Source organism: Neltuma alba, unplaced genomic scaffold (assembly GCF_004799145.2).
Source record: "Neltuma alba isolate B1F8T4 unplaced genomic scaffold, ASM479914v2 tig00012961_pilon, whole genome shotgun sequence".
Classification (NCBI taxonomy): Eukaryota; Viridiplantae; Streptophyta; class Magnoliopsida; order Fabales; family Fabaceae; genus Neltuma; species Neltuma alba.
This window is the reverse complement of record NW_021637320.1, coordinates 26,358-40,528: the sequence shown is the minus strand read 5'-3', so window position 1 is coordinate 40,528 and position 14,171 is coordinate 26,358. Positions and strand designations below refer to the sequence as shown.

The window sequence follows — 14,171 nt, the reverse complement described above, 5'->3', positions numbered from 1 at the left end:
TTCTCTAAACTACCTCTATGAATACCCCTCAAATATAATCAAGTAGATGAGGGAAATAAGGTATTAAGAAAGATGATTATGGTGTCTTAGGAAAAACATGTCATATTTCTTATAATTAACTAATTTACCTAACTTCCTTAATCTAATCAAATTAGTTAAATGGGTTTTATATTAAGGACCAGAGGAGTACTAACACTAACTAATGGTGTGTTAGAATAGTCACTAATATTCTAATGTTCGCTGCTGGCCAACCTGCCAGAATACTTAGATCCTGCAAATTAAAAGAACAATTAATGATTCTAAACAATATTTAGCTCCACGCAACATTGAATACACTTATTACCACATTTTTCGTATTTACGTTTGAGGTTCTACTAGAAAACTCTTGCATATGAATTGTCAACTACTTCTAACTTTGTGTTAAATGAAGAAAAGCATAATGAAGGATGCCAATTTTTTGGCCAGATGAATAGCGCATTATCAGACCTTTGATTATAATTCTTTTTTATGACCTTCGTTTCTTAATATAAGAGCTCGTTTGATTTTTATTTGATCTGAAATATAAGCTCTAATCCACTTTGTTTATCATGTTTATTTTTTTTCAAGGTAGTTCTTATAATAATAGTAGTTCTAACCAATACATTTGATTAGCAATGATATTTTACGAAAGACAACATATATTTATCACAAATAATTAACTTAAATAGTTTTTTTTAATTTACTCATATTACTCAACTAATTCTTATATTAAGGACCGAAGTAGTAATTTATTAAAGACGATAGATAGGAATTTACTTTTGTATAATTTTCTTTGATGAAATGACACGACACAGTTTCTATTTGAAGGGGGAAAAACATTCATAGTGAATGTCGGGAACGTATTCTTTCCTTTTTATCCCTAAAAGGAAAAATTAATCTGTGAGTGCTTATAGTTTTACCAAGTTTTGGATCAGGTCGTTATAATTTTTTTTTTCTTTTTATTCAATCCTGATTGTTTATTCAGTTACTGGTGCCAGTTCTTCCGTCAAGATTCTATTAGTCTAAGCTGACAAGAGTGTGATGTGGCATTGAGGAACGTCTGACCAGGCACACACATTGCCGCATAGATCTTGCATTGGCTAAAATAAGGACTTGCAGATTAAGTTTTTCATCCTGAAATAAGCAAAACGTTATGTGATGCGAGTTCTAGAGGTTAAAGTAAGTAGTGTGTTGTTGATGATTAAAAAAATATAAATAAGAGTACGTGGTAGTTTTTTCTTCTTCTTTTTTTTCCCCCTGCAACTATAGCCATATATAATATTCTGGGAAAGTGACTGACCAGTACTCTCCCCTCTAAAGAAGTTAATATCAATTAAATTCCTTGAATTCACTAATATTTTTCAAGAAAATGAAAAAATGTTCCCGGGTCTTGAAAAATTTTCCATTAACCTTTGACTTCACTCCATAAGTTCCATCCCCCCGCAAAGCTAATATCATCGTCGCATTTCTTTCTCCAACATATCATGACCCAAAAGACCAAACAAAAATGTCTACTTGCAAAATCTACGCACTTGCTTCTTCCTTCTTCGGCTTCCTAACAATCTTCACAAGCGAAGCTTCTCTTCATTACACTACTCATCACAGCTCAAACGCCACCATCTTCCCCACCAACACCACATTCCGACGAAACCTCAACGTCCTCCTCTACTCCCTTACCTTCAACGCCTCCCAGTTCGGCGGCTACTACATGACCATCATGGGCTTTGGAACCACCGACGCCGTCAACGGCCTCTTTCTCTGCCGTGGCGACATCGTCTCCCACACAATCTTCCAAGAGTGCGTCACCGCCGCCGCCAATGACATAACTTCCCGTTGCCCTAATCGAACCGAGGCCATAATCTGGTATGACCAGTGCATGCTGCGTTACACCGACAAGTTTTTCTGGTTCAACGGTGCCGTTCCCAGGGTAAACCTCGATGACGGTAAGATCTTCTCCGGTAGGGACCTGGAACAGTTCAACTTCTCTTTATTCAGCTTACTCAATGACTTGAGAACGAAGGCTGCGAAATCACCGACGGTGAAGAAGTTTGCTGTGGGCGAAGCGATATTGTCGGCTCGCCGGTGAAGACGCTGTATGCTTTAGGGCAGTGCACGAATGATTTAACCAGTGATCAGTGTGAGACATGTCTGCGAAAGGCCATCGAAGCTTTTGTTGGTAATTGTTGTGTGGGAAAACAAGGGGCGAGGGTTCTTCTTGCTTCGTGCAACATCAGATACGAACTGTACCCCTTTTACAATGTAACGGCTATATCACCTGGACTTGTTGTAAGATTTCCTCCTTCTTCAGGTAATTAAATGTATTTGTTCATAACTGTGACAGAAATCGACCATGAGTTTACTAGCAACCGATTAGTTCTTGTATGGTTAATCTTGCTGGTTTGGTTTCATCTTGCTGATGCTTTAGATGGAGACTAAAGTTTTCCAGCAATTATTTGAGCGGGAAAGGAGATAAATGAAACACGAAGAATTGTTCTAGTTGTTGTCCCAGTTTCAGTTGTTGTTATGATCTTCTGTCTCGGAGGGTTTTTCCTGCTGAAAATACGGAAGAGGCATAAGACTGCCCCATGAGTAATTAATGTTCCAAATGAAAGTTCATTAATTTAAACCATTCTGCTTTGGTTTCTTTAAAAGATTGCTGAAATTCAACTTCGTATACGATTATATATATAATAGATGGAGAAGAACTTACCCCTCTAGAGTCGTTGCAATTCTCTTTTGCCACAATTGAAGCTGCGATAAACAATTTTTCACAGCTTACCAAAATGGGCAAAGGTGGATTTGGGGAAGTCTACAAGGTGATCGGTGTATTTAACAATAACAAAAGGAAATGTATATTTTATATTTTCTATCTATATATGCTTTTTTTTTTTTTGCGGTGCACATATGTATATGTTAAGTTCTCATTGTTGACATTTATATTTTCAGGGTGTGCTTCCAGATAAACGCGAAATAGCAGTTAAGAAACTTTCAAGTAAATCTAAGCAGGGTGTGGTGGAATTTAAGAATGAGATTTCACTTATTGCCAATCTTCAACATAGAAATCTGGTTGCCTTGATTGGGTTTTGCTTGGAAGAAGATGAGAAAATGCTTATCTATGAATATGGGCCTAACAAGAGTCTTGATTACTTTTTATTTGGTATGACCAACTTTTTTGCCTTCATTTGAAGCTTAGCATTTTGGAATAGTACTTTTTATTTTCAACTTGATTTTAACTTAATGATCATTAGTATGGCACTCGTACATTTTCTAACATAAAATAATATACTCTTCGGTGAACTTTTAGATACTAATCCAAAGCAAAGGATATTAATTAAATTGGTCAGAACGTTATAAGATCATAGGAGATATTGCAAAGAATTCTATATCTACATGAGTATTCATGACTCAAAGTTATACATCGTGATCTCAAACCCAGCAATGTGTTGTTAGATGATAACATGGATCCAAAAATATTCGACTTTGGCTTAGCAAGAATAGTTGCTACAAATCAAAATCAGGGAATTATTAATAGAATAGTTGGAACATAGTAAGTATACTTGACCTTTATCCTTTTTCGTGCATGCTAGGGAAAATGAGTTCTTAAAGTTGCTCAAAACTTCATCAATTGTTGCTCCATAAACATAGTTATTTCCTTTTGTATTATTTCTTGTATTGATTTTGTTTTGTTTGCGCAGTAGTAGTTATATATCTCCTGAATATGCAATATATATCTATGTGGCAATGTTTCCATGATGTTAACCCCCCAAAAATAATACTCTCTGGCAACTGTGGCATGATAGGACTCTAACTAACACTCTCCTGTTCTTATCATGATTTTTGATGGATGGAGAATTTAGATTAACTTTCTGAAAAACTTTGTCTCTTTGTCCAAAAAAAAAATGGAGAGAGAAAAGTATTCAGTTTTTTTAAATGAAATTAAGAACTTAATCTTAATGATTAAAAAGTCGTGTTTGTAAAAACTACTTTTAACATGTTTAGACCGGGTTGGATACTACATTCAGCACAACAATTTCAGAGTTTTTTTGTTGTAAAAAATTAATTACTCGAAAAATTATTTAAGTAAAAGTTTTTAGAAAACTTATTTATGAAATCATTTAATTTCACAAACACCAGTAGAAATTACTGTTACTGTTTTGAAAATAAGTTTAACAAATGTATTTTTACCGTTTAGATAGGATATTGTTCTAGGTATATATGAATATGCATGAGTTTCCTTCTCATTAAATACTACTCGTCCTGTCTTAAATATAAGACCTTTTTTATAGTATAAATTACACTACGAAAAGAGTCTTATATTTAATACCAGAGTAGTACCTTCAATCCTAATTATAAATAACTAAATTTTATTTGTAAGTTATCAATAAAATCTTATAATTAGGACAAAAAATAGCAGTAACTAAGGATCTTCCCAGCGCAGCCTTAATATAGAAAAATAATCGTCAGAAAGGTGCTTTGTTGACTTGTATCAGAAATGGCGTTCCCCTCAATCGACCCACAGCTCAACGCAAAGCCTGAAAGATTGAAATCAATAGGTAACGACATCGATAGAGTTGTTAACTGAATGCCATAAACTTATATGCCTTTGTCCTTTCATCAGAGTTGGAGCTGAAGAGAACTATTGTTGAGCAATATGTCCTTCCCCAAATTCTCTGCAGCACATTCCATCCTTCTCGTTCTGTTTCCATTTCTGAGTTTCACAAGCGAAGCATCTCCTATCTTCAGCAGCAAGGCCTGTACAGACTCACTCACATAAAAACCCAATAGCTCATTTGAAGCTAATTTGAATGTCCTCCTCTCTGTTCTTACCTCCAACGCCTCCCAAACAAAAGCCTTGATCACTTTCTATTTGGTTTGAACTTTGACCTTTTCTCAATACTTCTAGCTTTTGACATCCCTATACAAATCAAGTCTTGGATGCGAATATTTCGTTGATATAAATATTCAAAAGCAGAGTTATTTCTTAGTATTCACATGATGTTACCCTTTTCTACCAAGTAATCCTGTTTTTATTGACTTGATAATTTCACTTTGATGGATTTGTAGACTCTGAATAGAAAACAATGCTTGATTGGTCAAGGCGTTACAAGATCATAATGGGAATTACTCGAGGAATTCTTTATCTTCATGAAGATTCTCAGCTTAGAATAATACATCGTGATCTCAAAGCGAGTAATGTTTTATTGGACACCAATATGAATCCAAAAATTTCAGATTTTGATATGGCAAAAATCTTTCACGGAGATCAAACTCAAGTAAACACAGGAAGAATAGTTGGAACCTTGTAAGTTTTAGACATTTTCTTTGGCAAGAGTTATTCATTATTTTCTCTCAACCTATAGATTAATAATCTTTCTTTGCAGTGGTTATATGTCTCCAGAATATGCAATACGTGGGCAATTTTCTGTTAAATCAGATGTGTTCAGCTTTGGTATATTAGTTTTGGAGATTGTTACTGGCAAGAAGAACACTGATTTTAATCAATCACGTCGGGCAGATGACCTCTTAAGCTACGTAAGTGAAAACTCAGCAAGTGTACCATCTTTTTCCTTCAATGTCAGCTGCAAATACGTCTCAAATATAGATTTTGGTTAGTAACAACTGGTAGATTCCAAATTTGGGCTCTGACTCTTTGTGTAACCACAGGCATGGGACAACTGGACACAAAGAACACCTTTGGAGTTATTGGATCCAACACTGAGAGGTTCTTATTCAAGAAATGAAGTCATAAGATGCATTCATATTGCTTTATTATGTGTTCAGGAGAATCCTTCTGATAGACCTTCAATGGCAAATATAGCACTGATGCTCAACAGTTATTCTGTTACTTTGTCATTACCTCGACAGCCAGCAGCTTTCATGCGCAGAACACCAAACAGGGAAAAGCAAAACAATGTTGTTGATTCTGACCAATCTACCTCTTCAATCCTATGGTCTACAAATGAAGCATCCATTACTGAAGTTTACCCCCGATAATAGGTTCATGTTCCATCAAGTGGGCGTTTATCTAATTCATTTATGTTTTTGAATGAATCTAGTTGAGTCCATGTATTTAGTTCCAAGTCCTTAACTTCAGGCCTTTTGCAGCTTCATAACAAATAATGGAAGATGTACCAGGACCTTTTGGCACGCAATCTCAATTACTTTCTTCTTCAAGGATGAGGCCAACTGGCTAATTCTGCTGGAGATCACTTCAAGTTCAAGATATCATTCTGATGAAGCAGAGTCTGGAAGCTAAGCCAAGTGCTGCACGCAATGTAATTTACTCAAAGGGCTTTCTCTCGAAGAGTTCATAACCTCCGAGTTATATGTGCATGATTTGAAATTTAGAGTTCTGAGAGCTTTTAGAATGCCAGTGTTGCTTGATTTACAAATATTCAGGCTTGTTCAAATATCCAGGCATAATGCAAAAATGTTTGTTATCCCTTCGTTCAAAGAAAATAGAAGAGAAAGTGGCACGTCAAAAGCAATATATCAGTTTAATTTTGCCTGTAACAATTATATGAAATTACGTATCTTTTCCTCCAAGATGTTTCATGTTAAAAGCTATGAGATTAAGATTAATTGCAGATTATCATATAGTCAATATTTAATTGTGGAAAATGAGTGTTAAATTCCTATGGAAGATTAAAAAAAACTTGACCCTCAATTGTGGAAGATATGAGATTGAATTTTCAACTTGTAATATGGGAGATTTAAAAACCTTGTTTAACCACACACACGTATACACACACACACATAAACACAAATGAATTTCAAAACAATTTTTTTAAAGTTGACATTAATATGTGAAAAAATTGTAGCTAATATTTCAATTTTTAGCATGAAAAAATATAAAAAAAACTACTGAAATTTCACAATAATATATGAAAAGACTTATTTAGCTAATAGATACTATAGTTATTAGATTCGGCATTTAACTCGCATAATTAACACAATTTGTTTTGAAAAGGCCACCAAATGCAGGCTTTAGTGGAACATATTATAACCGTTAAGCTCAGGTCACGGGCTTGGGATTATTTTTTCCCCCGTCAAACACGGGTTTGAGTTTATCTGAATGTAAAAATTAAAACACTTCTAGAGAGTACTAATAGTTTTTTTAGAAACTTGTTAATTAGGTTATTTCTGAAGAAAAATAAAGTTGAAAATGATCCTCGAGGATTTCATAGGAAATAAAACATTTAAATCAGCAATTTTGAGATTGATATATTTCACGAGTTCTAATGTCTCTTTCTCCATTAAAAATATTTGTATTCTTCTTAATTACTGTTTTTTTTAATAAAAATTAGATCACTAATTTTAAAAAAATTAAAAATTCAGTTAAATTATTTATTTATAATAAATCCGTTTTAAATTTTACTAAACTACCTTATTTAATCATGAACATTAGAGTTACCCTTTATAAGACTTCTTATAATCAATAGGAGTAAGAATTTTTTTAAAAAATTAATTTTAAAAAATAAAGTTAATTAAATTCTTATATTTTGAATTAAGGGTGTGTTTGGGTGACACCCCAAACCATGGTTTGGGGACCCAAACCATGGTTTGGAGAATAAATCACCCAAACACCCCACCAAAAACCAAAACCATGGTTTTGGGTCAAAACCATGGTTTTGGAAAAAGCAAAATTTTTTTGCTTTTGGAGAAAAAAGGGAAAATGTGAAGGCTTATATGATATGTATCTTGTTATTTTTTTTATAAACATATTTTTTTATAAACATATTTAATCTTATATTTTATAAATATATATACACATTAATTATTTATTAATTATATTATCTTATGCATTATTAATTATGTTAGTAAAAAATATATTATTAACAATTTTATTCCTTCAAATTAAAATATATCATAAAATCTATTTTTTCTGTAATTATTATATTAACTTATGTCTTTTTTTTAGTAATTTGTATATATAAAAAGTGCTTCTGATAACAACTATCCAAACACTCTCACTTCTCAGAATCACTTTTTTACAAAATTTATTCTTCACAGAATCTATTCTCCCCATAATCTATTCTCCAGAATCACTTTTCCAAATCATAGTTTGGTTTCATCCAAACACACCCTAAATTGAACTCCGATGAGCCATTATATTTATATCAACTGCAGGAGGCATAGTAATTGTAACGGTGATCACCTAATTGGGCAAAGAGGCACTGGTTGCAAGGTGAGGGTAATCAAAGCACATGTGGCGTGGGGAAGGAATGCATTTGACCTCTCTGGTTCGTGTTAGACAAGTCAAAGTGGGCCCACAACTACAATTGTTTCCGACTTTCCATCCCCTCAGCATTGACTTGATTTAATGTCAGTGGCAACCAGTCTACCTCCATTTAGTGCATGTCCTGGAAAAAACAAAACAAAACAAAACAAAACAAAACATAATCAGCACTGATCGGTGATTTTGATGTCCAATCCAATTTTCTGTTCACCACCATGTCCGTCTTCATCGTCCTCTCTCTCTTGGGATTTCTGAGCTTCACACCCGAAGCTGCTCCAGAACCTAGAAGTTATTCCTGTAGTGATGGAAGCTATTTCGGACCCAACAGTCCATTCCAAGCCAATTTGAATTTCCTTCTCTCTTCCCTCACCTCCAACGCTTCTCTACCCGACGGTTACTACCGTACCACCGTGTCCCCGTCCACCCCTTCCACCATCACCGGTCTTTTCCTCTGTCGCGGCGACGTCACCCCCGCCGTGTGCCAGCCTTGCGTTGCCGCTGCATCCAAGGAGATAAGACGCCTCTGCCCAAACCAAACAGAGTCCATAATCTGGTACGATGTGTGTATGCTTCGTTACACGAACGGGAACTTGAACCCCATGGTTCCTTATGTGAGTTTGAGAAACACCAACACCATAGCTAGCTCGGAACGGGATCGATTCGACCGCGTGCTGTCGAACATGTTGAATAATGTGACAGAAAAAGCAAATATCCAGACAGGGTCCACAGGGAAGAGGTTCGCTACGGCGGAAGTGAACTTCACGTCGTCGGAAACCTTGTACAGCCTCGCACAGTGCACTCCTGACTCGGCCGGCTCTGTTTGTGATTTTATCGGTTTTACAATATGACCCACGTTTCCTCTGAACCACTGGTTCCTCCTACTTCAGGTAAGGATCGTATAATAGCTTCTTCAAAATCATGTCGATATTGGGGTTTACAGTGACAATTTTTTGAGCAGGAAGTAGAAATATCTCAATGATTGTTGCGATTGTTGTTCCAATTGTTGTTGCTTTGGCACTTCTCGTTGTGGGTTGTTGTTTCCTCCGTAAGAGAGCAAGCAAGAAGTACAACTCGTTCACAGAGGATGGTAAGTAGTATTTCCTTGGATTGTTCCTGTTTCGTTTTGAGATCAAGGTTAGATATGGTTTAGGCAATCTGATGGCTGACAGATTCTTTATTTTTTTTTGGGTTGAAGCTGGGATTGATATTTCAGAAATAGAGTCTTTGCAATTTGAATTGGCAGCCATAGAAGCTGCCACGAAAAAGTTCTCAGATAAGAACAAGATTGGCCAAGGTGGATATGGGGCAGTTTATAAGGTACACAGCTTATTAGTTGCAAATTGCTGTCATAATTTTCTGCTAAACTAAGAAAAGTTGGTCTAATCCTGATCATGTTTTCAGGGCATCCTTCCAAACGGACAGGAGATAGCTGTGAAGAGGTTGTCGGTAACCTCCTTGCAGGGTGCTATGGAGTTTAGAAATGAAGCTGCTCTTGTGGCCAAACTTCAACACCGGAATTTAGTGAGGTTGTTGGGATTTTGCTTAGAAGGGCAAGAGAAGATACTTATCTATGAATATGTCCCAAACAAAAGCCTCGACAGGTTCCTATTTGGTAAGAATCTTTTGACAACTCTTCCAATGCTTTGGATCTCTATAAATCTAGTCCTTCAGGTCAATAATTAATTGTTATAATTATACCAGACCTTAATAGAAGCACAACTAATTTATGATAATCCCTCGGTGTTATCATGTTTATTCATAATCCAGCAATTACTAGCCTGAAAATCTCACTTCTCTCAAACTTTTAGATCCTGAAAGGAAAACAAGACTAGATTGGCCAAAACGCTACAAGATTATTGCAGGCATTGCTCGAGGAATGCTATATCTCCATGAAGATTCTCAACTTAGAATAATTCATCGTGACCTCAAAGCTAGTAATGTCCTACTAGATGCTAGTATGAATCCTAAAATCTCAGACTTTGGTATGGCAAAAATCTTCCAAGGTGATCAGGCTCAAGCAAATACAGGAAGAATAGTTGGCACCTTGTAAGTTTCTCATGATTCCTTTGTTTCTATTTGGAGTTTTTCATTATTATTCCATGCTAAATGGATTTATTTTGTTTCTTTGTAGTGGTTACATGTCTCCAGAGTATGCGATGCACGGACAATTTTCTGTAAAATCAGATGTGTTTAGCTTTGGTGTCTTGGTTTTAGAGATTATTACTGGCAAGAAGAACACTGATTTGTACCAATCACATCAAGCCAATGACCTCTTAAGCTATGTAAGTAAAAACTCTATAACATCTTTACTTCACTCTTTGATAGATTCCAGTTCTGAACACTGACTCCTTGTGTAATCCCAGGCCTGGAATAACTGGACACGAAAAACACCTCTGGAGTTGTTGGATCCAACACTGAGAGGTTCTTATTCAAGAAATGAAGTCATAAGATGTATCCATATTGCTTTATCATGCGTTCAGGAGAACCCTTCTGACAGACCATCGATGGCAAATATAGTACTCATGCTCAACAGTTACTCTGTTACTTTGTCATTGCCTCGAAAGCCTGCATCCTTACTGGGCAGAAGAACACCAAACAGGCAAAACAATGTTGTTGATTCTGACCAATCTACATGTTCGATTCTATGGTCTGAGCTCCGTTTTTGTAAGGTCTGTCTCAGTACTATGACAGAGAATGCGAATAATCTAATTTTACGACGACGGAAGTGATCAGATTATGGTGTTATTTGAATTTGGTAGGATGACTTAACAAGGGGCAAATTTATTTAAGATCAAAAGAAGTAATTTTAGGAGGGCTTAGTACAAAGTATCAACGATTGGAACTTGGAGCTAAAAGCCTTTAATTGTTAGCCTATTGGGTTGCTGCCATAGCTTCTTGTAGGTTTCTGCCATCAGCCACACGAAAACAGAACATAGAAAGTTGTTTGAGCTGTGTCTTTTGTTTTCTTTGGTCGCAGAAATAATTTGGAAAAATAAGCTAGAAAGCATCAACAGAGATGAGTTGTTTTGTGCCGGCCGTGTCCAAAAGCGGCCCAACATGCCCTGAATTTGGCAAGGCTAAGATGCAAGTTTGCTCCACAAATTTTTACTTGGGATCGTTCTATACTCGAAAATTTTTTATTTGATGTTGCTCTGAAAGTTTAAAATCATACAATTTTATCTTATAACACTAAAAAAAACTAATGTAAATATTAACTAAAAGACTTTTAGGTACCTAATATTTTTGAGTGAAAATTTTTTGAATAAATTTGCACCTTAACCTATGGCAAACCTGGCTAGAAATTGGTTCATAAAAATTAAAAAAAAAATTAAAGGCATAATTTTATATTTATTAATATTAAAATATTCAGTCTTTATACTCTTCTATGCATGCGTGCGCAGTAGTGCCCCGCCTGTTATCCCAAAAAAAAAGAAAGAATAACGGATATAAGATTGTTTTCCAACAGCAAGATAATAATTTGTTTTATTATGATTAAGAAAACTTCAGATAATATGCCAACAACCTAACAGGGACCCGAGTCCTTTTTAAGTTTTTTTTTAAAACCTTTTCTTTGCTCCATATATTTTTGTAACACCTCCATAGATTGTTCACCAAATACATAGGCGTCTTCCCACTGTCTAACTCTATTTTATATACACATACATATAAATGGTTGTTCTGTAGCTATCGGAAACATATCATATAATCAATTAAGATATATAAATTTTGTAAACGAGATTAAGTTATACTTGATAAAGTTCATTATTTTCTAGATATATGTTATGAAAATGAATTTTTTTAATTCAATTTTGGTCTATAAAATTAATTTTTGCATAATATATACATTTATAGATATCAAAAGCAAAATTTTAAATTGTTTTTATTGTTATGTTAAGCATACAATTATATTTTTTTGTATAAAAGATAATGTCTATTTAACTTTTAAAAAATTTAAAAATTATTAAAAATACAATTGTGGAAAACAAATTTGAAAAAGCATAGTCCATGCGCCCATACCCCAAAAATTAGACATCAAATATTGCTCAAATTTAAACAAAATAGACATGACATAGTGGCTGATATTCTAATTAGTTTGCTTCGGATAGAAGATCCCTCTCACTCGGCTTAGAATGTTATGCAGTATTATACTATACTCTCGTGTTACTTAACTAGCTTAGATAGATTTAAAAAGTTAAATAAATTAATTAGTTAATTATAATAACTATGATATGATGTCTCTCTAAAATCTTCCTACATAACATTGTATTATATACTAATTTATAAGTTAAATAAATTTGTTTGAAAAAAAGAGATAGATATAAGTGAGAAAATAAATTGAGATCTCGTACTTAGAATTAAATTTAATATCTTAATTAACTCTTGGATTAAGTACAGGAGGAATTAGCGTGTATGATATATAGATGCGTTGCAAGCTCGCAATGGTTTTTATATGGTCAATACTAAGTTACTAACACTAACTAATGGTGTGTTAGAATAGTCACTAATATTCTAATGTTCGCTGCTGGGCCACCTACCAGAAATACTTAGATCATCCTGCAAATTAAAAGAACAATTAATGATTCTAAACAATAATTAGCTCCACGCTACATTGAATACGACTTGCTACCACATTTTTCGTATTTACGTTTGAGGTTCCACTAGAAAACTCTTGCATATGAATTGTCAACTACTTCTAATTTTGTGTTAAATGAAGAAAAGCATAATAAAGGATGCCAATTTTTTGGCCAATGAATGGCGCATTATCAGACCTTTGATTATAATTCTTTTTTACTACCTCCGGTCCTTAATATAAGAACTCGTTTGATTTTTATTTTGATTAGAAATATAAGATCCCAATCTATTTTGTTTATTATATTTATTTTTTTTAAAGTAATCCTTGTAATAATAGTAATTCTAACCAATATACTTGATTAGCAATGATATTTTAGGAAAGAGAACACCTATTTAGTACAAATAGTTAACTTAAATAGTTTTTTTAATTTACTCATATTATTCAATCGAAGGTAATAATTTATTAAAGATGATAGATAGGAAGTTGCTTTTGTATAATTTTCTTTGATGAAATGATACGACACAATTTCTATTTGTAGGCAAAAAAAAAAAAAAAGAAGAGAGAATTACAATGAGGTCCCAAGCAAGAAAAATAATTGAAAAACAAGTCCCAGATGTTGTCATTCTCATTGTAGGACTTGTCATTATAGGCTGCTCAGATTGTTATTGAAACTTTTTTAATGATTATTTTTCTTCTGTGGGACTTGAATATAATTCTCCCAAAAAAAAAACATTCATAGTGAATGTCGGGAAGGTATTCTTTCTTTTTTATTCCTAAAAGGAAAAATTAATCTGTGAGTGCTTACAGTTTTACCAAGTTTTGGATAAGGTCCTTATAATTTTTTTTCCCTTTTTATTCAATTCTTATTGTTTATTCAGTTACCGGTGCCAGTTCTTCCGTCAAGATTCTGTTAGTTTAAGCTGACAAGAGTATGATGTGGCATTGAGGAACGTCTGACCAGGCACACACATTGCCACATAGATTTTGCATGGGCTAAAATAAGGACTTGCAGATTAAGTTTTTCATCCTAAAATAAGCAAAACGTTATTTGATGCGAGTTAACTAGAGGTTAAAGTAAGTAGTGTGTTGTTGATTAAAAAAAATATAAATAAGAGTACGTGGTAGTATTTTTTTTAAGTTTTCTACAACTATAGCCAAATATAACATTCTGGGAAAGTGACAAGTACTCTCCCCTCTAAAGAAGTTAATATCAATTAAATTCCTCGAATTCACTCTTTTTTTTCAAGAAAATGAAAAAATGCTCCTGGGTCTTGAAAAATTTTCCATTGACCTTTGACTTCACTCTATAAATTCCATCCCTCCGCAAAGCTAATATCATCG

The 14,171-nt window shown here is 34.2% G+C and overlaps 1 protein-coding gene and 1 pseudogene across 1 annotated transcript; both read left to right on the top strand.

Annotated features, from left to right (window-relative positions):
* Positions 1 to 1,525: 1,525 nt before the first annotated feature.
* Positions 1,526 to 6,564, top strand: LOC114733008 (cysteine-rich receptor-like protein kinase 25; annotated as a pseudogene).
* Positions 6,565 to 8,467: 1,903 nt separating this feature from the next.
* On the top strand, positions 8,468 to 10,986 carry LOC114733007 (putative receptor-like protein kinase At4g00960). The gene is made up of 8 exons (XM_028920424.1): positions 8,468 to 9,075; positions 9,108 to 9,144; positions 9,216 to 9,344; positions 9,453 to 9,574; positions 9,659 to 9,869; positions 10,066 to 10,303; positions 10,389 to 10,539; positions 10,621 to 10,986. Exons 1-8 carry the CDS (start codon positions 8,473 to 8,475, stop codon positions 10,984 to 10,986), a joined length of 1,857 nt encoding a protein of 618 aa, XP_028776257.1. The 5' UTR covers positions 8,468 to 8,472.
* The last annotated feature ends 3,185 nt before the right edge of the window (positions 10,987 to 14,171 follow it).

Coding starts and splice junctions, on each gene's coding strand:
- LOC114733007 (XM_028920424.1), top strand. CDS start 8,473: ATGTCCGTCTTCATCGTCCTCTCTCTCTTGGGATTTCTGAGCTTCACA. Junction 9,345..9,452: donor CAACTCGTTCACAGAGGATG/GTAAGTAGTATT, acceptor TTTGGGTTGAAG/CTGGGATTGATATTTCAGAA. Junction 10,540..10,620: donor CCAATGACCTCTTAAGCTAT/GTAAGTAAAAAC, acceptor GTGTAATCCCAG/GCCTGGAATAACTGGACACG.